The sequence below is a fragment of the Leucopleurus acutus genome (assembly GCF_964270905.1).
Source record: "Leucopleurus acutus genome assembly, chromosome: 12".
Taxonomy (NCBI): Eukaryota; Metazoa; Chordata; class Mammalia; order Artiodactyla; family Delphinidae; genus Leucopleurus; species Leucopleurus acutus.
The window spans coordinates 75,465,453-75,492,319 of record NC_139154.1 but is presented as its reverse complement, the minus strand read 5'-3'; the positions used below and the strand labels follow the sequence as shown (position 1 = coordinate 75,492,319).

Genomic DNA, 26,867 nt, shown 5'->3' with positions numbered 1-26,867 from the left:
CCTTTCTCCCCAGTTCTCTTGGCCCTCCCCTTAACTGTATGCATGCTTTCTCCTGTGGATGACTTCTCAATAACAGCCAGCATAGCTTTTTGCAACAGACAACTCTTCCTTATATATCCAACAAGAGAAAAAAAAGCCTCTCCCCTACCCACAAAATAAACTTTCTTCCCCAAGAATTTAGATGAGCCTTGTTAGGCCATGTTGCCACAGTTGGGCCATAGGAATGCTGTGTGCTGACTGGCTGAAGATTGGCTTCCTGAATCAATTACTAGCAAGTAGGATGAGATTACCAAGATGGACTTTGTGAGTCTAGGCCTTAAAATAATCAAGATTCAGCTATGGAGTTGGAAACACTTCTCCTGATTCTCTTGGACAGTGTAGAAGAGCATTGTCTTTCTACACCACAGGAGAACTGTCTTAGGAAAAAGAGAAAACTGAATCTTGGGTAGCCAATCAATGTGTTCAATATTGAGTGGTAGGGCTAGACTGAGCCTGGGGAATGCTGATGGTTATTAAAAAAAAAGAAAGAAAGAAAAAGCCCCAGAGACTGTTATCTGGACTGTCAGAAACCCATTCATATCTAATCCAGATTTTTGCAAAGGGAAAACAGATTTTGTATAATGCTGTATTAAGCCCATCCAGCTTGGCCCACACCCAACAATGGCCCATAGAATCAAAGGCCAATTTTAGAGGCCTTTGTGCTTCTATAAAACACAAATGTGCTGCATTCCTGATTAGCATATGACTCTGTTGTTGCCATGGCAAGTATGATGTTGTATATTGTATGCTATCACTTGAGAACAGGATCTAGAAAACTAAAGGTCCTGGGATAGGAAATGAAAACCTTCTTGGTAATAAGACCAAATGGAATTACAACTTGGGCATCAAAACTCTGAGAAACATTTACGCAAAATGAGAGGATATTGCTTTTTAAAGAGATTCTTAGATTTCAGTTAAATGAGACTGTGCTTCACTTATGATTTATTCTTACTTCCAGATGGTCTTCAAGTACCTTTAACATTTAAACTCATAAAATACAGCAGTTAGAAAACAACTAGGAAAGAGAAGGCAGGATCGATGAAGGAAATGGAAGACAGTGAGAAATGTTGGGTGATGTTTGGTTAGATGCTCGTGTTGGTACTGAAATCTCCTATTAGCCTGCTGGGTTCATTCTACCACTTGCCTAAAGAAGCAGGTCAGGACGCTGGGTTTTGGAGGTACTTCAGCCTCTCTAAATTAAGTGCAAAGGAGGTGGTGGGACAAACTCCTAGGCAGGGTGTATCAGTAGCTAAGGATCTGAGTACAGAGGGTCCCTTTTCCTCTGGGTGTTACCAATCCAAAGACTTTGCACTGTGTCTCTGACTCAGTCATACTACTCTCTATTCCAGCCTGTGAGTAATTATCTGTGTGTTCTATGTCTGACCCAGGGAGAGAAAGGTTATATGCAGGAGTCAAAACGTCTGGCTATTGTCAATTATCCCAGAATCTCCATGCAATGTGTGTATCAAACTCTTCCTTGTTTGAAACATCCTTGCAGCCACGCCTCCTTTTTAAACAATACCCTCCATCATGTACTTTGAATTACGGATCCATTCTTCAACAAGATACTGTTTGTCTCCCTTCTTTCAAGAATTCATCATAACTGCTGGCCCACAGAGTACAGTACTTTTTATGTTCTACTGGAATTATGAGTTTATTAAGTATCTTTTCGATCATTTTTAGGGTTCAAGGCAAGAGGGGGAAGCTGCAGCAGGTACTCATTCTGCCATTTTGAATTGAAAGTATTATGCCTACAGTGACGTGAAAAACAAATTCAGAATTAAATGCTTGTAGAAATTGTTTTTCAAACATACTGTTCCTGTATGAGGATCAGACACATGTCCTTTTTCTCCATTTCCAGAATCACAATATGTGATTGGTCATAGCAAGGCCTGTGGTAGGCTGATGATACGTACAGAACAGAGCTTGAAAGTACGAATGTGCAGCTAGAATCTGTGTGGTAGATAAGAGTCCCTTCAGTGTTGTGGTTCCTTCCCTTAGCCTAATGGTATAAACAGCCACAGCTCACGGGTCTAGGCTCCTATGTCTTAAAGGATCGCCACTGTTTCTTGTGGACTGTCAAGATCATTGAACTTTGGAACTAGGAAGGCTACTAAGAATCTTACAGTAACTCAGCAAGATAGATGTTATCTCCACTCAGCACATCAGGACACTGAGGCTCAATGAGAATAAGTCTCAAATGCACAGAGCTAATTATAGTCACATGCTGAACTTGCCGCCCCAAAGTCAGCCTCGCTAAGCCAAAGGCCTTTATTCAATGCTGCATGTAGTAAAGCATACTTTATATTGCTCCAGCTCAATATGCTGACGCAAACTTCTATTGTTTATTCCCACCAAAAATCTCTTAATCATACGAACTTGTACCGTATGCTGTTTTGGTAATCCAAAGATGGACAAATATTGGCAATCTCCTATGGTTCAATCTGATATATTGTCCTTTAATTGTGTAATGAGATGGAGAAATTTTTCTTTTAGAAGTCAATGTATGAATTCCTCATAGAAGTGTCTTGAGCTTGTTGGGAATTTACTTTGATAAGACAGCTTGAAGTAGGCAGATCCTTTCCAAGAATGGGTGACAAGATTTCTAATGGAGAATCAGTTTGCACTTGAGGTGAAGCAGAATGAGGCAACAGGATGCTTACATAGAGTGAAAACTCTGGAAATGAGTGGAAGGCACTAGGAGACTTAGCACTTCCTCAAGATGATGAAAATAGATGTCTGAGGCAACCTTATCTAGATCTCAAGGATAAAGGAAGCTTCTGCTGGTATCCAAGATACTACGGTTCCATATTATTTCTTGAACAGTCAGCATCCTGAGTGAGGAACCGAAGTGTGTTTACTCATATGGTAGTGGTAGGCATTCATTAAAAGTTAACCGAACTGTCCAATGATCATCCCAATTAGACTGTCCGCATTTTGCTGGATGTTACATATGATCTAAATTTTCTGTAGTGCCTTGAGCATGTGCTAGAAACTCACAAAGCATTAATTTAAAAAGCTTAGATTCTGATAGACTGACAGTCAACTTCAAGGCTGGTAAAGATCATCTACTAAGATATGTAAATTAACCTTTGTTCCAGGGAAAACGAAATCATAAGCTAATAAGCTGGTCATGTAACAGAAGGGTGCCACTCACTCTTATTGATAAACATATTGGGCAGTAGCAAGATTCAGGCCCTGGGCTGTCCATCTACTATGTCATTTAAAGTACAGACTAATGCTAAGTGTAGGGTGTGAGTAATTTCCAAGTTCTCTACCTGAGCGTGTGTGTGTGTGTGTGTTCTCTAATTTACGTCTTGGTCATATGTGTATATTATCTTTCCCCAATAATGTATAAGCTTCTTAAATTAAATACAGATGCCGAGTTTTCCATTTCTTTAATATTTTCTCTCTGGTGTATTTTCTTGTGATTACTAATATTTTAATAATAAATAATTGAAGTTTAATCTTATTCTATATGAATTAGAAGAACAAGGGAAAGAGTTTATAACTAATTTTTAAATATTCTTAAATATTCTAAATTTTTAACTACATTATACTAGAAAATAATGAATTGAGGAATCTCAATATTAAATCCCTCATTAAGTGCATATTTAAACATGCCTTTGTCTTGTATTTAAGATAATGAATCATCTGTATTACTACATTACTGTCATCATACAGGAGTAATATGATATTTAGTGACTATTAGAAATCTCCATTTAGGAAAAACATTTTGAAGAATAAAACCACTGAGATTAAATAATTTATTATCATTGCTAAGATGAACACATATACTTGATGAGTCAATTTTATGCAGAACTTTAAAAAAATAGTTTTAATACAGTATCAAAATTTACACAAGTATTTTGTCAAAAGACCAGTGTTCCTTGTATTAGCTTCTGCAGGCTCTACTGCAGGCACAGAAGCTTGTTTTAAATGTCTTCAGAGTGTAGGAATACAACAATTTAAAGATGAAGGCTTTTCAAGAGAAGGTGTAAATATAGCAATTTTCTTTTATAGAGTAATAATATTCTTAAAATATATAACATTTTAAAAGAAAAGCTTAAATGGTAACCCAATTACAATAATTGAGAATTCTATAGCAAATTAATTCATAAATATTTTCTGAGACCAGAGGGCTGCTTTTTCATCACAATAACATTCAAAAAAGTGTAACAATTCCTTCACCAATGACAATTAATACACGTGTAATGAGCCTGTTCAAAAACAAGAGCAACAACAGAATATCTGCTATGAATCAAATCTAAGTAATTTAGAAGAAAACTGGGAATTGTTGCATTCCTACCTTTATAATCTTAAACTACAATATAAAGTTAGCATTCGTTCACAGGCCTCTTGCACATTCATACAAGAAACTAGCGTTGCATTTGGATAAACACAAAATACCTATCATAGCATTTCCAATACACACAGTCTATTTTATATATATATATATATTATATATATATATATATAAAATATATATATATACACCAAAAATAAGGAAAGCAAAGCAAAGCTAGCACACCTCCTTTTCAAACCTCAAGCAATCTGAACAAGAGCTTTTAGCTTCAATAATGAAGGACATGCGTCAGTTACATAAAATGTTAGATAACTGCTGTAGGCTAAGAAAGCTTTTTTCATAAATGCAGTGCAATATTTTAAAGTTCACAGAAAGTTTATTAAGTATAACAGCATGTCTAGAAATTAAATTGTAGAAATTAACATCTCACGGCTGGAAACACTTAGAAAAATTGTTTGCTTGTTCTTTAATTGAAACTGTTAATATTAACATTAATGAATACACTGAAGATGGAGGTTGATGTGTTCCCAAGATGTGTCTTCATGAGCAATACATTAAGATGAAAAGAAAAGATATATTTACTTTGATCAATTAAAATAAATGGTACTCACTGATAAGCACTTGACAAAGTCCTGCTACCCTCCTAGCTGGTAAGGAAAATTTATGTGGTATTTTTAGCACCTCAAAAGTCAAAACGAAATCCCAGAAACCTAATCTTATCTTGCGTTCAAATCAATTATGCATCAGGAACTAGTATTTTATTAACTAAAATATAATAGGTGACCAACTCTCCAACTTGGGAAGCTGGAAACCACCTCTTATCTTGAACAATATGGTAGAACACTCCCACCATTATATGCAATGATTCAATTCTATCAAAACCACAGAGGCTCTACTGGACTCTTCCAATCATGCAGGTTTCCCAATTACAATTTTCCATCTGAAGAGTCAAAAACTTTTAGTTCTAATGAAAATATTGGTACCAAAATGGTGATTTTCAAAGCTACCTTGTTTGAGATTGACTGTTGTGAACATTGAAGTGAGAGACAAAACACAACTTCAGTTACACTAAAGATTTTAGAGGGAAAATATGTGCAATGTACAATCACTCCATGTTATTCCATGAGTCCAGGTTTGTGAAAATCCACTCTTTTCTTCTGTCTCTCTGGCAGTGGTGATGTCATGTTTGAAAGAGAGTCCTTCTCACATGGGTCCTTTGTACTGGTTTCCAGACAAATGCTGCCTAATTCCAGGACACGAACCTGCAGCATCTCCAAGTTTCCTCCATACAACCTTAAGAAGAAAAAAAAGTAAGCATCTTAATTGTCCTCCTCCACAAAGACATGTATATGTTTTTTTGTTCTAAGCGGGAATCTATGAGAGGGACAAAAAGGAATATAAGACAAGAGACAAAATATTCACATATTTTGTCAAACACAAACACAAAATGAAATGTGATACAAGTTTCTAAATCACAAGAACTGCTCAACAGATGGGACTACGACGCTTTGTTAGCAACCAGGGTCAGAATTAAAGAATGACGTGCCAGCTTACACTAGCTGTGAGAGTGGTCCTCAACTCTAGCTGCACACTGCACACTGGGAGTTACTCTCAGACAGGTATGGTCATCTATTTTTTGTTTTAAAAGCTTTCAACATGATTCTAATATCTAGCCAGAATTAAGAACACATGAGCAAAATCATCCTGGTTCCTATATTATACCTCTAAAATCAGGGATACCAAAATGTTAAATAGCTAAGAACAAACGCTCCTTCATTGTCCTTAGTGGTTTAAAGTCCCTGAGGTGGTAGCATTAAGGGTCAGTGGTAGAGTTCCCTGGTTTCCCCTGCGAAATGGGGGCCTCAGTTATCATAAAGCTTAGCTACCCAATATGGTATCTCGGATTACCACAACAGAAAGCATACAGATGCAGGGAAAAGATAAGAATAAATTCAAGAGTCACTAAAATAGATACAATTACAATATGCTAAAAACTGGTCCATTTTAAAGGGACAGTAGCAAAAGGTGAGATTAATAAGTAATTGTTACTGAATTCAACAACAACATACCAGTATACTAACATTAATTAGGAAACACACACAGTAAGTCATAACCCTCTTAGAGTGTTTCACTATTAGGATTATGATCAGACTGATTAATTCCACAAAAATTTACATTGCTCTAACATGAATACAAACCCGTTGGTTCGTTAATTATTCATAGATTGTGTTTCTCTGTTTTCTCTTTTAAAAAGAGCAGATACTCCAGGGAAGCCAAGTACTATTCACAGTACTACATAAGAATATATAGGGTTCTGTCTACCTTCATTTCGAAGCCCATGTAACTATTAGTCTCTCTGTTTTAGCAGGCACAACTCTGTGATGGAGATATTGTCATATTTGAAGGGAACTGTAGTATGGTCCTTAACTATTTGGAAAGGAATGATATAGCAATGGATGGCTCAAATTGTACCCAAGGGAGCTAGGAAAGTGTCATTTCTCAGTACACTGACTAAAGAGGCACAAATTCTGAATCAGGAAGCCAAGGAATGCTATGGACTTTGCCTTTCTAGCCCTTAAATGGTATACATAATTACATCTACCCAGAACGCTTTGATGTCTTGGTTAGAAGCAGAGGATAGAGCCAAATGATCAGGGGCGTAAGGCAGTAGATGATTACAACTCAAAAATGCTACCCCTCTTCAAGTATTCAAATGTAGAATGCAAGGGGCCTTAACCCTGAAATTACTATGTGGTGAAAGGAAACTCAGAGAAGGCAGAACTCTGAAATAAGCCAAGGATACAGAATATTAAGGCGGACACGGAGTAGTGACTCATTAACTGAAAGCAGAACAGGTGGGTATCTGAGATGACCAGTCAAGTATTTCAGCTGTTCTCAGGGAATTGACAAGAGCCAAACAGACAAACCTAAGATAACTAAGATAAAACCATTACTACAAGATAGATTTACTATTTCTTAGAGGGCAGTGTATGTTTGGGGTATAGCTTGGGAAGAGAATAAAAGCACTTGGTGCTGTGAAGAAGAGTCTTTCCATTGTATAGATGTTAACTTATCTTCAGAAAGAATACCATACACTGAGATAAAACAAGTTCTGAGTCTTTTAACGGCTATCACATTCTGAGAAAGCTTTACATTTCTGTGACGTTACTGTAAAAGCACATAGTTCCTCTAACAGGTTTCATAATCTTACGTAAGTTATTTCTTACAAACTATGAAACTGTCTCACAATCTGTATTTTTCTTTAATCTCCAATATTTGCTATGTGTTTTTGATATATAACTTACCATGGTGACACAAATATTTTATTTTTTTACATCTTTATTGGAGTATAATTGCTTTACACTGGTGTCTTAGTTTCTGCTTTATAACAAAGCGAATCAGTCATACATATACATATGTCCCCATATCTCTCCCCTCTTGTGTCTCCCTCCCACCCTCCCTATCCCAGCCCTCTAGGTGGGCACAAAGCACGCAGCTGATCTCCCTGTGCTATGCAGCTGCTTCCTACTAGCTATCTATTTTACATTTGGTAGTGTATATATATGTCCATGCCACTCTCTCACTTTGTCAGAGCTTACCCTTCCCTCTCCCCATATCCTAAAGTCCATTCTCTAGTAGGTCTGTGTCTTTATTCCTGTCTTACCCCTAGGTTCTTCATGACATTTTTTTTTCTTAAATTCCATATATATGTGTTAGCATACGGTATTTGTCATTCTCTTTCTCACTTACTTCACTCTGTATGACAGACTCTGGGTCCACCCACCTCATTACAAATAGCTCAATTTTGTTGCTTTTTATGGCTGAGTAATATTCCACTGTATATATGTGCCACATCTTCTTTATCCATTCATCCGATGATGGACACTTAGGTTGTTTCCATATCCTGGCTATTGTAAATAGAGCTGCAATGAACATTTTGGTACATGACTCGTTTTGAATTATGGTTTTCTCAGGGTATATGCCCAGTAGTGGGATTGCTGGGTCATGTGGTAGTTCTATTTGTAGTTTTTTAAGGAACCTCCATACTGTTCTCCATAGTGGCTATTCACATTCCCACCAGCAGTGCAAGAGGGTTCCCTTTTCTCCACACCTTCTCCAGCATTTATTGTTTCTAGATTTTTTGATGATGGCCATTCTGACCGGTGTGAGATGATATCTCATTGTAGTTTTGAGTTGCATTGCTCTAATGATTAATGATGTTGAGCATTCTTTCATGTGTTCGTTGGCAGTCTGTATATCTTCTTTGGAGAAATGTCTATTTAGGTCTTCTGCCCATTTTTGGATTGGGTTGTTTGTTTTTTTGTTATTGAGCTGCATATAAATTTTGGAGATTAATCCTTTGTCAGTTGCTTCATTTGCAAATATTTTCTCCCATCCTGAGGGTTGTCTTTTGGTCTTGTTTATGGTTTCCTTTGCTGTGCAAAAGCTTTGAAGTTTCATTAGGTCCAATTTGTTTATTTTTGTAGGACGTGGGTCAAAAAAGGGTCTTGCTGTGATTTATGTCATAGAGTGTTCTGCCTATGTTTTCCTCTAAGAGTTTCATAGTTTCTGGCCTTACATTTAGGTCTTTAATCCATTTTGAGCTTATTTTTGTGTATGGTGTTAGGGAGTGATCTAATCTCATACTTTTTACATGTACCTGTCCAGTTTTCCCAGCACCACTTATTGAAGAGGCTGTCCTTTCTCCACTGTACATTCCTGCGTCCTTTATCAAAGATAAGGTGACCATATGTGCGTGGGTTTATCTCTGGGCTTTCTATCCTGTTCCATTGATCTATCTTTCTGTTTTTGTGCCAGTGCCAGTACCATACTGTCTTGATTATTGTAGCTTTGTAATATAGTCTGAAGTCAGGGAGCCTGATTCCTCCAGCTCCGTTTTTTGTTCTCAAGATTGCTTTGGCTATTCGGGGTCTTTTGTGTTTCCATACAAATTGTGAAATTTTTTGTTCTAGTTCTGTGAAAAATGCCAGTTGTAGTTTGATAGGGATTGCATTGAATCTATAGATTGCTTTGGGTAGTAGAGTCATTTTCACAATGTTGATTCTTCCAATCCAAGAACATGGTATATCTCTCCATCTAGTTGTATCATCTTTAATTTCTTTCATCAGTATCTTATAATTTTCTGCATACAGGTCTTTTGTCTCCTTAGGTAGGTTTATTTCTAGATATTTTTTGTTGCAATAGTAAATGGGAGTGTTTTCTTGATTTCACGTTCAGATTTTTCATCATTAGTGTATAGGAATGCCAGAGATTTCTGTGCATTAATTTTGTATCCTGCTACTTTACCAAATTCATTGATTAGCTCTAGGAGTTTTCTGGTAGCATCTCTAGGATTCTCTATGTATAGTATCATGTCGTCTGCAAACAGTGACAGCTTTACTTCTTCTTTTCCAATTTGGATTCCCTTTATTTCTTTTTCTTCTCTGATTGCTGTGGCTAAAACTTCCAAAGTTATGTTGAATAAGAGTGGTGAGAGTGGGCAACCTTGTCTTGTTCCTGATCTTAGTGGAAACGCTTTCAGTTTTTCACCGTTGAGGATGATGTTGGCTGTGGGTTTGTCATATATGGCCTTTATCATGTGGAGGAAAGTTCCCTCTATGCCTACTTTCTGCAGGGTTTTTATCATAAATGGGTTTTGAATTTTGTCGAAAGATTTCACTGCATTTATTGAGATGATCATATGGTTTTTCTCCTTCAGTTTGTTAACATGGTGTATCACATTGATTGATTTGTGTATATTGAAGAAGCCTTGCATTCCTGGGATAAACCCCACTTGATCATGGTGTATGATCCTTTTAATGTGCTGTTGGATTCTGTTTGCTAGTATTTTGTTGAGGATTCTTACATCCATGTTCATCAGTGATATTGGCCTGTAGTTTTCTTTCTTTGTGACATCCTTGTCTGGTTTTGGTATCAAGGTGATGGTGGCCTCGTAGAATGAGTTTGGGAGTGTTCCTCCCTCTGCTATACTTTGGAAGAGTTTGAGAGGGATAGCTGTTAGCTCTTCTCTAAATGTTTGATAGAATTCGCCTGTGAAGCCATCTGGTCCTGGGCTTTTGTTTGTTGGAAGATTTTTAATCACAGTTTCAATTTCAGTGCTTATGATTGGTCTGTTCATATTTTCTACTTCTTCCTGATTCAGTCTTGGCAGGTTGTGCATTTCTAAGAATTTGTCCTTTCTTCCAGGTTGTCCATTTTATTGCCATAGAGTTGCTTGTAGTAATCTCTCATGACCTTCTGTATTTCTGCAGTGTCAGTTGTTACTTCTCCTTTTTCATTTCTAATTCTATTGATTTGAGTCTTCTCCCTTTTTTTCTTGATGAGTCTGGCTAATGGTTTATAGTTCTGTTCATCTTCTCAAAGAACTAGCTTTTAGTTTTATTGATCTTTGCTATCGTTTCCTTCATTGCTTTTTCATTTATTTCTGATCTGATCTTTATGATGTCTTTCCTTCTGCTAACTTGGGGGTTGTTTTGTTCTTCTTTCTCTAATTGCTTTAGGTGCAAGGTTAGGTTGTTTATTTGAGATGTTTCCTGTTTCTTAAGGTAGGATTGTATTGTTTGAAACTTCCCTCTTAGAACTGCTTTTGCTGCATCCCATAGGTTTTGGGTTGTCGTGTCTCCGTTGTCATTGGTTTCTAGGTATTTCTTTATTTCCTCTTTGATTTCTTCAGTGATCACTTCGGTATTAAGTAGTGTATTGTTTAGCCTCCATGTGTTTGTATTTTTTACAGATCTTTTCCTGTAATTGATATCTAGTCTCATAGCATTGTGGTCAGAAAAGATACTTGATACGATTTCAATTTTCTTAAATTTACCAAGGCTTGATTTGTGACCCAAGATATGATCTATCCTGGAGAATGTTCCATGAGCACTAGAGAAAATGTGTATTCTGTTGTTTTTGGATGGAATGTCCTATAAGTATCAATTAAGTCCATGTTGTTTAATGTATCATTTAAAGCTTGTGTTTCCTTATTTATTTTCATTTTGGATGATGTGTCCATTGGTGAAAGTGGGGTGTTAAAGTCCCCTACTATGAATGTGTTACTGTCGATTTCCCCTTTTATGGCTGTCAGTATTTGCCTTACGTAGTGAGGTGCTCCTATGTTGGGTACATAAATATTTACAATTGTTTTATCTTCTTCTTGGATCGATCCCTTGATCATTATGTAGTGTCCTTCTTTGTCTCTTCTAATAGTCTTCATTTTAAAGTCTATTTTGTCTGATATGAGAATTGCTACTCCAGCTTTCTTTTGTTTTCCATTTGCATGGAATATCTTTTTCCATCCCCTCACTTTCAGTCTGTATGTGTCTCTAGGTCTGAAGTGGGTCTCTTGTAGACAGCATATAAATGGGTCTTGATTTTGTATCCATTCAGACAATCTGTGTCTTTTGGTGGGAGCATTTAGGCCATTTACATTTAAGGTAATTATTGATATGTATGTTCCTATTACCATTTTCTTAATTGTTTTGGGTCTGTTATTGTAGGTCTTTTTCTTCTCTTGTGTTTCTTGCCTAGAGAAGTTCCTTTAGCATTTGTTGTAAAGCTGGTTTGGTGGTGCTGAACTCTCTCAGCTTTTGCTTGTCTGTAAAGGTTTTAATTTCTCCATCAAATCTGAATGGGATCCTTGCTGGGTAGAGTAATCTTGGTTGCAGGCTTTTCTCCTTCATCAGTTTAAATATGTCCTGCCAGTCCCTTCTGGCTTGCAGAGTTTCTGCTGAAAGATCAGCTGTTAACCTTATGGGGATTCCCTTGTGTGTTATTTGTTGTTTTTCCCTTGCTGCTTTTAATATGCTTTCTTTGTATTTAATTTTTGACAGTTTGATTAATATGTGTCTTGGTGTGTTTCTCCTTGGATTTATCCTGTATGGGACTCTCTGTGCTTCCTGGACTTGATTAACTATTTCCTTTCCCATATTAGGGAAGTTTTCAACTATAATCTCTTCAAATATTTTCTCAGTCCCTTTCTTTTTCTCTTCTTCTTCTGGAACCCCTATAATTCGAATGTTGGTGCATTTAATATTGTCCCAGAGGTCTCTGAGACTGTCCTCAGTTCTTTTCATTCTTTTTTCTTTATTCTGCTCTGTAGTAGTCATTTCCACTATTTTATCTTCCAGGTCACTTATCCGTTCTTCTGCCTCAGTTATTCTGCTATTGATCCCATCTAGAGTATTTTTAATTTCATTTATTGTGTTGTTCATCGTTGCTTGTTTCATCTTTAGTTCTTCTAGGTCCTTGTTAAATGTTTCTTGCATTTTGTCTATTCTATTTCCAAGACTTTGGATCATCTTTACTATCATTATTCTGAATCCTTTTTCAGGTAGACTGCCTATTTCCTCTTCATTTGTTAGGTCTGGTGGGCTTTTATCTTGCTCCTTCATCTGCTGTGTGTTTTTTCTGTCTTCTCATTTTGCTTATCTTACTGTGTTTGGGGTCTCCTTTTTGCAGGCTGCAGGTTCATAGTTCCCGTTGTTTTTGGTGTCTGTCCCCAGTGGCTAAGGTTGGTTCAGTGGGTTGTGTAGGCTTCCTGGTGGAGGGGACTAGTGCCTGTGTTCTGGTGGATGAGGCTGATCTTGTCTTTCTGGTGGGCAGGTCCACGTCTGGTGGTGTGTTTTGGGGTGTCTGTGGCCTTATTATGATTTTGGGCAGCCTCTCTGCTGATGGGTGTGGTTGTGTTCCTGTCTTGCTAGCTGTCTGGCATAGGGTGTCCAGCACTGTAGCTTGCTCGTCGTTCAGTGAAGCTGGGTGCTGGTGTTGAGATGGAGGTCTCTGCGAGATTTTCGCCGCTTGATATTATGTGGAGCTGGGAGGTGTCTTATAGACCAGAGACCTGAAGTTGGCTCTCCCACCTCAGAGGCCCAGCACTGACTCCTGGCTGCAGCACCAAGAGCCTTTCATCCACACAGCTCAGAATAAAAGGGGGAAAAAGTAGAAAGAAAGAAAAAGAAGGAAGGAAGGAAAGAAAGGAGGGAAGGATGGAGGGAAGGAAGGAAAGAAAGGAAGAAAGAATATAAAGTTATTAAAATAAAAAATAATTAAGAAAAAATATTTTTTTTTAAAAAATGAAAAAAAACAAAACCAAAAACAGACGGATAGAACCCTAGGACAAATGGTGGAAGCAAAGCTATACAGACAAAATCTCACACAGAAGCATACACATGCACACTCACAAAAAGAGGAAAAGGGGAGAAAATCATAAACCTTGCTCTCAAAGTCCACCTCCTCAATTTGGGATGATTGGTTGTCTATTCAGGTATTCCACAGATGCAGGGTACATCAAGTTGATTGTGGAGATTTAATCCGCTGCTCCTGAGGCTGCTGGGAGGGATTTTCCTTTCTCTTCTTTGTTCTCACAGCTCCTGGGGCTCAGCTTTGGATTTGGCCCCGCCTCTGCATGTAGGTCACCAGAGGGTGTCTGTTGTTTGCTCAGACAGGATGGGGGTTAAAGGAGCAGCTGCTTCGGGGACTGTGGCTCACTCAGGCTGGGAGGAGGGAGGGGTATGGAGTGCAAGCAAGCCTGTGGCAGCAGAGGCCAGCGTGACGTTGCACCAGCCTGAGGTGCGCTGTGCATTCTCCCGGGGGAGTTGTCCCTGGATCACGGGACCCTGGCAGTGGCGGGCTGCACAGGCTCCCCAGAAGGGGAGTGTGGATAGTGACCTGTGCTCGCACACAGGCTTCTTGGTGGCGGCAGCAGCAGCCTTAGCATCTCATGCCTGTCTCTGGGGTCCGCGCTGATAGCCCCGGCTCGCGCCCGTCTCTGGAGCTCCTTTAAGCAGCGCTCTTAATCCCCAGGAAACAAAGAGGGAAGAAAGCAGGTCCAGACTTTTCCCCGGACTTCCTCCCGGCTAGCCGTGGCGCACTAGCCCCCTTCAGGCTGTTTTCACGCCGCCAAGCCCAGTCCTCTCCCTGCGCTCCGACCGAAGCCTGAGCCTCAGCTCCCAGCCCCGCCCGCCCCGGTGGGTGAGCAGACAAGCCTCTCAGGCTGGTGAGTGCCGGTCGGCACCGATCCTCTGTGCGGGAATCTCTCCGCTTTGCCCTCCGCACCCGTGGCTGTGCTCTCCGCCGCAGCTCCGAAGCTTCCCCCTCTGCCACCCGCAGTCTCTGCCCACGAAGGGGCTTCCTAGTGTGTGGAAACCTTTCCTCCTTCACAGCTCCCTCCCAGTAGTACAGGTCCCGTCCCTATTCTTTGGTTTCTGTTTATTCTTTTTTCTTTTGCCCTGCCCAGGTATTTTGCCCTGCCCAGGTACGTGGGGAGTTTCTTGCCTTTTGGGAGGTCTGAGGTCTTCTGCCAGCCTTCAGTAGGTGTTCTGTAGGAGTTGTTCCACGTGTAGATGTGTTTCTGGTGTATCTGTGGGAAGGAAGGTGATCTCCGCGTCTTACTCTTCCACCTTCTTCCCCTCGTCTCGACACAAATATTTTAAATCAACAGTTTTTTCTCTTAGCTTTTAAATAGTTTCCAAATATAAGAGTGCTAATAATCAGATTTGAACTACATTTTTTTCTCAAATTTCGGTGATAAAAGTTGCCCTAGAAAACTTCTGAAGGTACACGAGGAGGACAATGGAGGATTTCTGGAAATACAGGTGAGCAAAAATCAATGCAAAACGAGTCAAGATCCAGTTCATTAGTGGGTCGCTTCTACGACTCAGAAATAACTTTTCTAATATCTAAAAATCTTTCCTCAAAAAACAGTCCTGCTGTTTCTTTACAGAAGTTCTGCCATTAAGCACAATGGAGATGGCCTCCTCTGCAAGCTATTGGGTTGGCCAAAAAGTTCGTTCTGGTTTTTTCTGACCAGATGTTACAGAAAAACCCAAACGAAATTTTTGGGCCACCCAATACGGTGATTTCCATTCTTGAGGAAAGAAAATGGCAGTGCCTAGCTTAACTACACTTGGGAAAGTGGAAAGGGCTGGTCCTCAGAGAAAATCTGGGTATACATCTGACTTCACTGTTCCTTAGAGAACAATTTGGGCAAGTAACTTAGTTTCAGAATCTTAGTTTCTTCAAATATAAAATGCAAGTATGGGGTTCTTACTGAGGACTTCCTAACCCAACTGCATGATCTGGGGTGAAACCCAGACCTCTGAATTATGAAGGAGCCTCATATGACTCTTTGAGAACCACTGGAGGTGTGACCTTCTACGGTCCCTTCTAGTTTTACAATTCCTAATGTCTGAACTTGAAAATTTATCTGAGGGAAATGTTCAACTTGAAAACCTTAAGGACAGGCGAAAAGCTACAGAAGATGAACAGTGATGCATTTAGGAAATTATGACATCTAGAACCAACGACCTTTTGAAAACAGACAAAAACAGATAGGTAGGAAAGAAAAGCAGCCACAACACAAGCAAGCAGGAGCCTATATGTGCTGGGGCAAGAGTGTTAAAATGCCCATGGGACCTAATTTAACATTTACGGGATTCCAGGAACACCTCAGGGAGGTACATAAATGAGATAGCTGGTCCTAATAGCCTAAAGCTGAAGGGTATTTCCAAGCAATTTTGATACCCTAATGAACAAAGACTATAGGGATAAAAGTACAGTATAAAGCCAATTCAAATCAGTGCTTAAAATAATCGGCCATGAATTTTTGCTTTTAAGAAATGTCTTCCCCTATCATATTCTACTTAGCTTTTTAACAAGCTTCACAAATTATATTCTTGATCAAATGTTACATCCAAGCATATTACTAAACTAAAATTCAGTTAATCCAATCCAAACCGCAATAATGATTACATAGGCTGTGCACTGTGAAAATAGCATGTCTTTTTTTTTTTAAACTGTGCTTTTCTATGACTTCATAAGGTAGATTTCTGTGTAGCTAACTATCTCTTAAGTTCGTATCTATCTACCTCTCACTATTTTGAGCTTGCATCAACCCCTGAGAGGTAAAGATACTGCTTGACAGGAGCACACATATCATATGCATGAAGAACTAAGCAAATATTACCTATTAAGATAGGGATTTTTTTCCCCTAGTTACAAATAATCTGAAGAAGGTTGTGTTTTCTTTGTTTATCACAGGTTTTTAAACATAATTAAGGAAAATTATGAAATGGAAACTTATTTTATCAAAACTAGTAACATTTTAGAAAATTTATTCAAAAACTTTCACAATTCATTCTGCAACACAGAATTGGCTGATGCTTGCTTACCTGAATATTTTACAACATGATTACTGTGTTAATAAAACTGCAATAACATTTACTAAAGAAAATCAAGGGAAGGTTGGTTTTAGTTTCACATAAAAATATAAAGGCATTTGGCCAGCATTTTAAAAAGAATGTATTCATGAAGCAATAACTAAGCTATGATGAGGTTTTCAACATAGAATACACAATAAAGCACATTAAACTTACATTGCACATTTCTCTGACTATAGCTTTTTCTGTCTCACTAAGGTCATGTTCATACTCTTTACCCTGTTGACGATCTATAGTTTCCTGAACATCCAAGACCTGGATTTGTTGAAAAAGAAAAGCAAATTTCACATGGAAAAAAAAACTTGTTAGTTATGAATAAAAATCAAGGAGCTCCACTTTGTAAAAACCTTTAGTTTTCTCCATGTCTGCATATCAGAGTGGATTAGCATATGGCAAAATCTTTTAAAAGAGTTGATTGTTCTGAAAGCTATCTGAATCCTACTTGATTTTCAAATGGCCACTAACAGCAATCTATTGCATCACTAATAGTCAATTGAATTCATTAACAATTAGATGCATTTAGTTACTTTGGTCATTAAGATAAACTTGATTGTCAACCATTTGGAGACAGTCAATAATTCTTGCTCCATTGTAAAGACTGGCATGTAATTAATTAATTATATTGCTCAACAGTCCAGATGATATGTAGACACGGCCTAAAGAAAAAAAATGACTAAAAAAGGTAATAGTCACAGCTGAAACTGGTCAGAACCCAGAAATATGTAGCATAAGAACTTTTTGTTAACATTAACACTAGTGACCTCACAGTTCTTTCCTAGACATGTTTCTGGTGCCTACGAAAGGACTAGGCCACAGCTCTTTGACAGAAGCAAAGAGAGGCAATGGCTCCCCAGTTGTGAAAATATTTGAGCAACACTAAATATTTTTCAGTTTTTCATCTGGGAATGAGATGCTTTTAAACAATTTTAGGTTCTACTTCTCTAAATTATCACTAAATGGATTGAGAATAAAAGTCTGTTCAAAATGTCTTTAAAATTTTCACGTCAGTACTTTCTGTAGTAAAAAAGAGGGCAAAACTTTCGCTTTGAGTGCTGTTTAGTTTTCTCTACATCAGCTTATAAATCAAATCATTGATGTAGCAAAAGAAAGCTTTTTCTAAAAGCTCCTGTAGAATCCACACTGAACTGTAACACTGCTAAACTCCCTGGTTCTGCTGTTATCATGGTCAGTGCTGATAGCCACACCTAAAGATGTCACCTGAGAATTTGCACCAATGAACAAACAGGTGGACCAAAATAAATAACTCAGGCCCGAAGTGGGACCTTCATGTCGAGTTCATGGATACTGAGACTACAACGATATTTACCCAAGTTCAAATCTGTAATAAATAATCTCACAAACTACTTTCTCATTAACTCAAAACTTCTGGCCATTATTACTATGTAGGTACTACTTCTTTAAAGAAGGATATGACAGTGGTAAATGAAAGCCTCATCCTGGTACTCGACTCATATTAGAGTCAGTTCACATTTTTTTTATACTTAGAGGAAATCACTGACGATGCTCAGTGAATATTCACAGAAAACTTAAAGAACTCCTGGAACAAGCTCATTTGCCTACAAATTCGATTTATAATGTACCTCAGAGAAGTGTACTTAAGTTCAGTTAATTTCTACTAAAGGAAGTGAAGCGCTAGTTAATAGTTAGGAATTTTAAAGCAAGAAAAACGTGGTGTTATCACAAGTGGGCTAACTCCTCACACTGGCTTACAACAACGCTTTCCCCACAGCTATGACCATGGAGTTTATTAAAGCCTAGACATTTAAAAAAACTTATCAGAAGATGAGAAAAGGAGCCATTGTCCTGACTATTCCTTTCAGAACAGAACAATCTTATGATATAAATCAGCTCTACAGTGGTAGCTTTTAAAGACAAAACGTTGAGTGGCTACATTTCCTTTTTTTACACTGAGATGTTCTGAAGATGCATTTCCCAGAGGCTATGTTTGCACATATTTCTGTTTCAACTCGTGGAAGCGAACCTATTCTATATTCAAGAGCTTCCAGTTACCCAATCAAGATGCTTCAGTTGCTTGGCATTACCCGTTGGCCAAGTGAGGACACTTAAAGTGTTCTGATTAAAACATAGTATCTTCCTCTCGAGATAAAATTTTAGATGAAAATTAGAGAATGAATTCAGAGAAAATTGAATAGCTCTTCCTTGTCCTCCCCTTCCTTTTAGGCCATACTAACACAGCTGCCTTGAGAAATTTGGGAATGGTGGCAATGTGACCCACTGCACTGATCTGATTCCAACTGCACAAGGCAATAGGCTGAAACAGGTTTCAAACAGTTTGGAAAGCAGGGCAGCGTGTTGCCTTTGGAGTATGTGCAGATACTAATACTACAGGATTGAAGCCACTCCTTCATTTTCCCGTTTCGGAAATGCTTTTCAGATCGCTAGTGCCTGATTTACGCCGAAGTAACAGCTTCTTTAGCATGCTGTTCGTACTAAACAGTATCCACATGCTGTCGCAGAGAGCAAGCCAGTTGATAAACCAGCAGCCCAGACACAGGGCGGTGCCCAATCAGTATGTGCTTGAGAGAAGCAAACTCATTTCATCTAAGTTACAGCAAAATATAACAAGGCAGCTAAAGCGACTGCTAAAACAGTCGTCCTCAAGTAAATATTCTGCAGTTCTCATCTACTTCTTTGCTTTCTGCATGCCAAGGAAAGCGTGGGCCCCTTCACAAGAGTGCATCATCAGGCTGTTGATAAGTCATTCTGAAACCAAAACAATTTTAGAAAAGTCGTTGAAACCCATGTGGCAAAAGCAGGACTGAAGCACTCTACTTACTTTATGGCTCAGAAAGGTTTGACCAAGGCTACATGTTAGGAATTATAGATAATTTGGAGGACAGTGTTTTACACTTTGGAACTGATGAAACTTCAAGGAACTGTCTCAGTTTTTAAGATTTTTATTGCCTGCCGTTTCTTCTCAGAGAGGTAAATATTTACACTGCTTATTATTAATTTTACTTATTGGAAAGCTCATTACTGGTAAAGAAAAATAAATGATAAATTTCAGCCAGATCTTTTTTTAAGTCATTGCTGAAGCTGAAGTATAAGCAAAAAATAAAATATCTTCATGAATAAGACCATATACCTATTTTCTAATACTCTATAAAGAAGCATTAAAGCATTAACTAGAGTTTGAAGACTTAATTTCTATTTAATGGTGAACAGAGTAGGTTTTTGTTTATTTGAAAACTTTCAGTAAGTTGCACAACGTACTTCAGTTGCAAAAAGAAAGAAAAATATGGCATCTTTCCTTATTTTGGCCAACTATTAACTTCCTATATTTGAAGACATCCATGGTACAAACATTGCACAGAAAATACCTGTAACAGTATTTTACACATATGAATATACATGCACATCAGACTTCAACTTCGATGCAGATAGATATGAATCACATTACTCAAAACAAAATGATAAAACTAGAGATTCAATTCAACCATAAGTATTCAAACCCACTATTAGTTTGAAAAAATTAAAATCATACTTTAAAACTTAAGATAAAAAAAAAAGTTACACCATAAGGGCTCAAAAAATAAAGTATCTATGGTTAAAACGAGACCGTGAGGATTACCAGACTATAGCGAACAAGCCACAACACAACTGAAGTACTGGATAAACGGCTGTACACAGTTGGTTACCTTAAGAGAGTGTACCACGGGTTCAGGCTGCTGAGAAGGTGTGGTATGTCCACTGAAGCTAGCTGGAGAGTTGGGTGAACTGTTACTCCCATCAGCCCCTGATGACAACCTAAAAGAACCCTTAGTAGAAAATCAACAACTTTGTTATTAAAACAAAGGTCGTTTATAACTGCAGAGATGTCATTCAATATTCAATTTCACTGCCAAACAAGAATTAGCCATTTTGTTAATTTTCTCTAGCCTGTCCAAAGATGCTATCAACCTGTTAATTGGAAGACACTCTCTGCTTGACCAGCAGGAAAAAAAAAAAAAAAAATGTAACCAAGAGCCATCGCTATGCATTTCCAGATGTCACTTCTGATTTACCAAAGAGAGCAGTGCCCCCTAAGGAATGCCCATTAAGAACATTTCAAGAATGATTTTTTGAAACTTAAAGATACTCAAGAGTAGGGAATTTGTGAGTTACTCCACAGCTGAGTTAAACATGCTCACTCAGCAAGACAAATGCCATATTCCATATGTCTCAGAAAATGCAGACACATCACCATTTCTCAAAGGCATATTGCTGCATTCGAGAAATGGTGTCCCTTATAAACCCTTCTTTGAGGGAAAGACCTATGGTGGAACATTTCCCAAAGAGATTTAACCATATTCAACATCTTCTTCAAGAATTCTCTTATTTTATGAACTTTTAAAAACTGAAAAACAAAACAGATCACAAATTACATATTTGCAGTGTAGTGACTCTTCAACTGAACTGCTGAGAAGTCAGAACTCGGGCATTATTAATTTGACCTGTGAGAGTCACAGTCACCCATACAGGGACTGGGAAAAAGTAAAAAACATCACTTTTTCTAGGGGTTCCTTGGGAAGAAGACTAATGGATCAGGAAAGAAAAAGAACAGCAGTGATCTATCCTCCTAGCAAAAACAGTCTAATGGGAATTGCCCAAACCTGTGTTTAGGGCCTGAGAGATTTTAATTTCTGTCCATCAACAAATCTACAGATTTTTTCATAATAGATTAATAACTGTTCCCTTTAACTTGATCCTATGAATCTAACCCCCCAAGAAGGAGCCAGGGAAGGTGTATCATGTGTGAAATCATGAAAGGAAGAAAAAACAGTGATCTGGGACGTTAATTTTCCAGCATCTACAGGAGAGCGTCTATGTTGTGCATTTTGGGGACGGGAGGGAGAAGCTGAGCACAGGTTACAGGTATGGGTTTTACACAAACACCACTATTTGTAGAGAAATTAACTCTTCCTGTTGAGTTTTACAAAGGTGACTATTTATATGCAACTTGGAAAATCTCCCTTCCCTTGTCACTGTCCTTTCTTCCTGTGTCCTTGAAGGCTATCCTTGCCACCTCACAGGCCAACTGAGGCCATCTTCTTTTCCTAATGCAATCAGGTCAGGTCCTGCCTCCGCCCTCACTAGCCAACAGGGAGAGGAAGCCATGGAATCTGACATTCAGGTGACCTCTCCAGCTTCTGTCTGCCGTTGCAACTAATGATGAAATTAACAGGAGGTGATGAACAGAACATACAATTATTATAGCCCCAACCCCCTCTGGGAAAAAAATGTTTATAATATTTGTTTTGCTGTATTTGTAATTTGGATCAAATCAGACATAATAGTACCCCAAACAAATAATAGAAAGGAAACTGTTTGAAGTTTAAAGATGGTTAATAATAGGCACACACTCCCCCCACCAAATTTGGGCATCCTCTTCCTTTGTAGAGATCAAATATTTCCAAAGCGGAGGAGTTATAAAGGAAGCTCTTCTTCCCTGAAAAGCCCTGATCCTCTATTAGTCTCTTTCCTGACTGGTATCACCCTTATGAACTCTTTGGAAAAGGCTTCTGAGGTTATACAGAGTTCACATGAACCCTCTCATTTAGACTCCACCACTTCCTCTGACTGGCAATCTAACTTGGCAACAATCCTTCCCCCTCTGGGATACACTCCCTTCCAGTTCTCCCTTTCAAATCCTTTTCTGCCCAGCCCTTCTGTTTCAAAGGTTCCCTTCCCAGACCTGGCAAAATGGTAGGCATGCCAAATTCTAGCTTGCTATTCCTTGGGCACGGGACCTCTATCTTTCAGGGTATTTTGGTTTAAGAGAATTTCTGAGATCAATGGTAAGTAGCTTCCCTAAACCAAATCCTCTGGGCAATTAAGCATTGTTTAAACTTAAGGAGAGTCCTGTCTGTTCAGAAAAACATACTTTTTTATTAAAGAAGTTTCATCATCATCATGAAGGCTACAATGGAAACTACCCAGTGGAGAAAAACTTATCATTCAGGGATTAAAGTTCTACTTAAAACTTGTTTTGCGAGCCCTGGACTGGTAATCACTAGAAAGGTCAAGGTTTATATTGTATGTAGTTTTTGTGAAGCCGCAAAGGTTACTGAATGCTGGTTAAGTTGTACACTAACAGGTGCTAAAGAGTTTTCTAGATTATAACAGAAACAAGCACCTCATTCTATCACATCTTATTTAGTTACTATGAAATAAAAGCTTAGATTTCTATGTGCTTATTAGTAGAATCAGACCAATACCCGGAGTTTTCTCTGGGCTCCATCAATACATATTCTCCATCGAATAATACATTTTTCACTGAAGTGTTTTTTAAAATATGCTACTGGGTGAAATACTAGCCCAACAAATAATTTTAAACAGTCCCTTGGAGTTTATTTCAATAAGATTTAGCCTGTTTATTTAAATTGTATCTTGGCTGGCTCAGGAGACAGGGAATTTAAAAAGAAAAAAATCTTACTAAAATGGGAAATGTGACTCCCAGCTTTGGGGTTGCTTATCTTCAGGCTACACATGATCACACAGTGCACGCACCACCTCTTGGGTCAGCAGTCAATTTGAAAGGGCAAGGAATAATTTTCTGGGCTGGTCGTGAGACATCTGATGGTGTCTAACAATTCATTTCCATGGCCACTGACCTTTAAACTCCTTTTCACAAAAGGTGCAGGTACTTTCCTCCTCCTCCAGTGTTTGGGGTTATTCAACTTTCACCCCCAGGTTCAGGGGAAAAAAAAGAAAAAAACACTGAAGGCGACCATTTAGGAGGTGAAATAGACTCTACTCCCTCCTTCCCTCCCTGATTTGGACACACAGTGACTTTCTTTCACGGGTACAGACTTATTCTTTCCCCCCCAGTATGACTTTTCCTCTAGCAACAGAAGCCATCTGGTTATGCACAAGCACATCAGCAGCTGACTCGTCTTCACTCACCGGGAGAGTGGGCAGGCATCGTCCTATTCCTCGGCACCCTTGCCACCACTGCCAGACCCGCCGGGCTCTGGGCCCCCAGCCTTTCTCCATATTTGAGCTGTTTCTAGTTGGAGGTTGCCTTCTAGTCTGGGTAGCCTTATATTTGGAACAATATAGTACAATCACTCAGAAAAATACTGTTTCCCAAGTCTCAAGAAAGCATATAGAATAAGAAGCTTAATGAAATGAACCACAATGACCACAATGGCAAGCTGTAACATGCACCTCTAACTAGGGAAAAAATTAAAATAAAAACTCACTGAAGTCCTGTGTATGAGAGCTAATGCTGATTTTTTTTAAAAGTTTTGGGCAAAGGTATAACTAATTCTCAAGCTATCAAAAAGAGACAGATGATAATGCCAAAATTCCAGAAAAAAAAGAAAAAGGAAGCTATTTATACAACTTAATTTTGTTGGTTTTATTTGTGAGAAACAGAATTAACATAAATCTTACAAGTATTTAAAACCGCAACTTAGAAATTATTTAAATGCAATTGGGAGCACTCTGACCTTATGTTAAGAAACAAAAGTTGGGTAGATATATTCAACACTCAGAAAAACTGACACTGCATCAAATTCTCAGCAAAATTTCTGCACACTGGAGAGTATATAATGAACCAAGAGATCGCCATTGCATTAAAGTAACTATTTTATATGGGACATATACACAATTATCAACATTTCTAATTAATTGGCTAATTCCCAAATTTCTGTACTGGTTGGAACTAAGACATCACAACTGACATAAAAAGAAAATACAAAATTTTTTTTCCCCTGAATTTCAGGTTTTTGCCATGACCAAACTGTGTCATTTTATTAAAATGATCAGAAGCAAAATGAACTAATTTGAACATAATTTCCTTTCCCTGCCAACTTTCACTAAGACCTGTATCTAAGAATGCTATATCCTAAGGGATAAGAAACAATTTTTAAAATATAGAAAATTCGCAAATATAGTCCAAAAATTCCAGTGTCCAAATGTTTAAGTTAATTTTAGGAGATTGAAAATGAGAATATAATTTTTTAGTTCTCATTTATCTATTATCCTAGAAGTATGTGCTTTACTGTGAATAGTACTGGTCTAATTTTGACTTTTCTCTAACTTTTCGAGGCTGAACCATAAAGGAAATGTACCATGGTCTTAAGCGAAGTGAAAAAGGGGAGCAATCTTGACCAGCAGTTGGTACTCACAAAACTTTTTCCTGAATCTACAAAATCAATACCAGTTACCTATTAAATAAGTAAGTCACACATAATCCTCACATATAACAGAGAAAATTATAGATTTACACTTGGACCATAATGATCATTTCATCAAAGCAACACTGATTTAAACTTTGCTCTTTTAGTAATCATTTCATATGTCAGTGTCTAATTTATTTCCATCATGAAAAGATTTATATCCAGGGCTTCCCCGGTGGCGCAGTGGTTGAGAGTCCACCTGCGGATGCAGGGAACCTGGGTTCGTGCCCCAGTCTGGGAAGATCCCACATGCCGCGGAGCGGCTAGGCCCGTGAGCCATGGCCAATGAGCCTGCGCGTCCGGAGCCTGTGCTCCGCAACGGGAGAGGCCACAACAGTGAGAGGCCCGTGTACCGCAAAAAAAAAAAATAGAGTTATAACCAATAATTTATAATATGGTTGATGGCTTAAAATTCACCTCCCATCCCAATCTGCATAGTTCTATTTCTGAGATGATCATTAACAACTAATGCAGACTTTTTACAAGTGAGTTTTATCTTCTAAATTTGGTTCTCTCCAAGTCTTACACATCTCTCAGATCTCATGCTTTTTTGGATTCAACCAAGTAAAACATAAGAACATCTTTCATTCTTCCTTAGTGTGTAGCAAGATTAAATCCCAACGCCTCTCCACTGTAACAAAGCTTATTATCATAACCATGAATCTAAGATAACATCTATAACCACTTAGAGGCCTGCTGAAAAGGGCAGTCATTTATTTTCCCACTTTCAGAAAGTTGATACAACATGCAATAGCTACGCCTTTCAGTATCTTGTAACAGGTTCTCTTTAAACATATTAAATATAGATTGTATAGTAATCTTAATCCCGTAAGAGGGGGCGATATATGGGCCAGTTTTTTATGGAAGAATAAACTACTTGATGATACCATTTTAAAGGAATAGGTCCTCTTTTAGAATCAGGATTATTGGCTTTCTACTCATGTCAGCAATTTTCTTGTTTTAATTCAGGTCATGGAAAAATGTGTCTAGACCAGCCATCATTTTTGACCTTCGAGTAAAATATATCTGAATAATACTTACATACCAATGAAGGCTTAGCTCTCTGCTAGCTCTACAATTGTCAATCATGACATTTTTTGAAGACAGTTTCATAAAACATAAGCCTTCAATAACTCAGTGGTTGGAGTTATTTCTGGCAACTTCAGAGCGTAAAGTGGGGAAACCCAGATTCCAGCCATCAATTGGGAGAACAGTTCCCAACAACCTTAAGAAAGTCACTTCCTGTTCTCTGAGGAATTCTATTTTGCTTTGTTTTCTGGAGTTTCCCAAAGATCCAGACTCATTTAAAAAAAAAAAAGCATGTGTGAATGATCTTACTACTCCCATAGAAATCTGTGTACTCATCAGCTACTTTATATACAGTTACTTAGAGTAATCTGCAAATTATCTAGTACTCTGCAAATTATTTTACCTTGCTATATAGCAAAGTAATGCTCTGCATCAAGACTGTGTGGGAGGTGACTTACAGATCACTTACTGTGTGCTAAGTACTCATTATAGAAATCACAAATTCTAATACTCTAAGCAAACACCATAGATAAGGAAATAAAAGCACACCTCAACATAACATAGGCCATATATGATAAGCCCACAGCTAACATCATACCCAGGGGTTGAAAGCTAAAAGCACTTCCCCTAAGCCGACAAGGATGTCCTCTCTTGCCAGTTTTATTCAACATGGTGTTGGAAGCCCTAGTCATAGCAATCAGACAAGAAATAAAAGGAATACAAGTTGGAAAGGAGGAAGTAAAAGTGTCACTGTTTGCAGATGACATGATACATACAGAGAAAATCCTAAACACGCCACCAAAAAACTACTAAAGCTCATCAGTAAATTCAGGAGAGTTGCAGGATACAAGATTAATATATAGAAATCTGTTGCTTTTCTATACACTGATAATGAACCATCAGAAAGAGAAAGCAAGAAAACAATCCCATTTAAAATTGCATCAAAAAAAATAAAATACCCAGGAATAAACTTAACCAAGGAGGTGAAAGACCTATACTCTGTAAAGTATAAAACTCTGATGAAGGAAATTGAAGGTGATACAAATAAATGGAGAGATA

General features: G+C 38.2%; 1 protein-coding gene across 3 annotated transcripts in view; it reads right to left on the bottom strand.

Moving 5' to 3' along the window:
- Positions 1-5,218: 5,218 nt before the first annotated feature.
- CCDC85A (coiled-coil domain containing 85A) overlaps positions 5,219-26,867 on the bottom strand; it is a 204,791-nt gene continuing 183,142 nt past the window's right edge. For 2 of the 3 annotated variants that reach the window (XM_082852366.1, XM_082852367.1), the window contains one exon: positions 5,219-5,638. In XM_082852366.1, the coding sequence (XP_082708492.1) occupies positions 5,549-5,638 (90 nt within the window). In that variant the 3' untranslated portion in view covers positions 5,219-5,548. Of the gene's footprint in view, positions 5,639-20,252; positions 20,373-23,499; positions 23,635-26,867 lie in introns of all 3 variants that reach the window. The other variant, XM_082852368.1, reaches the window with a different exon arrangement.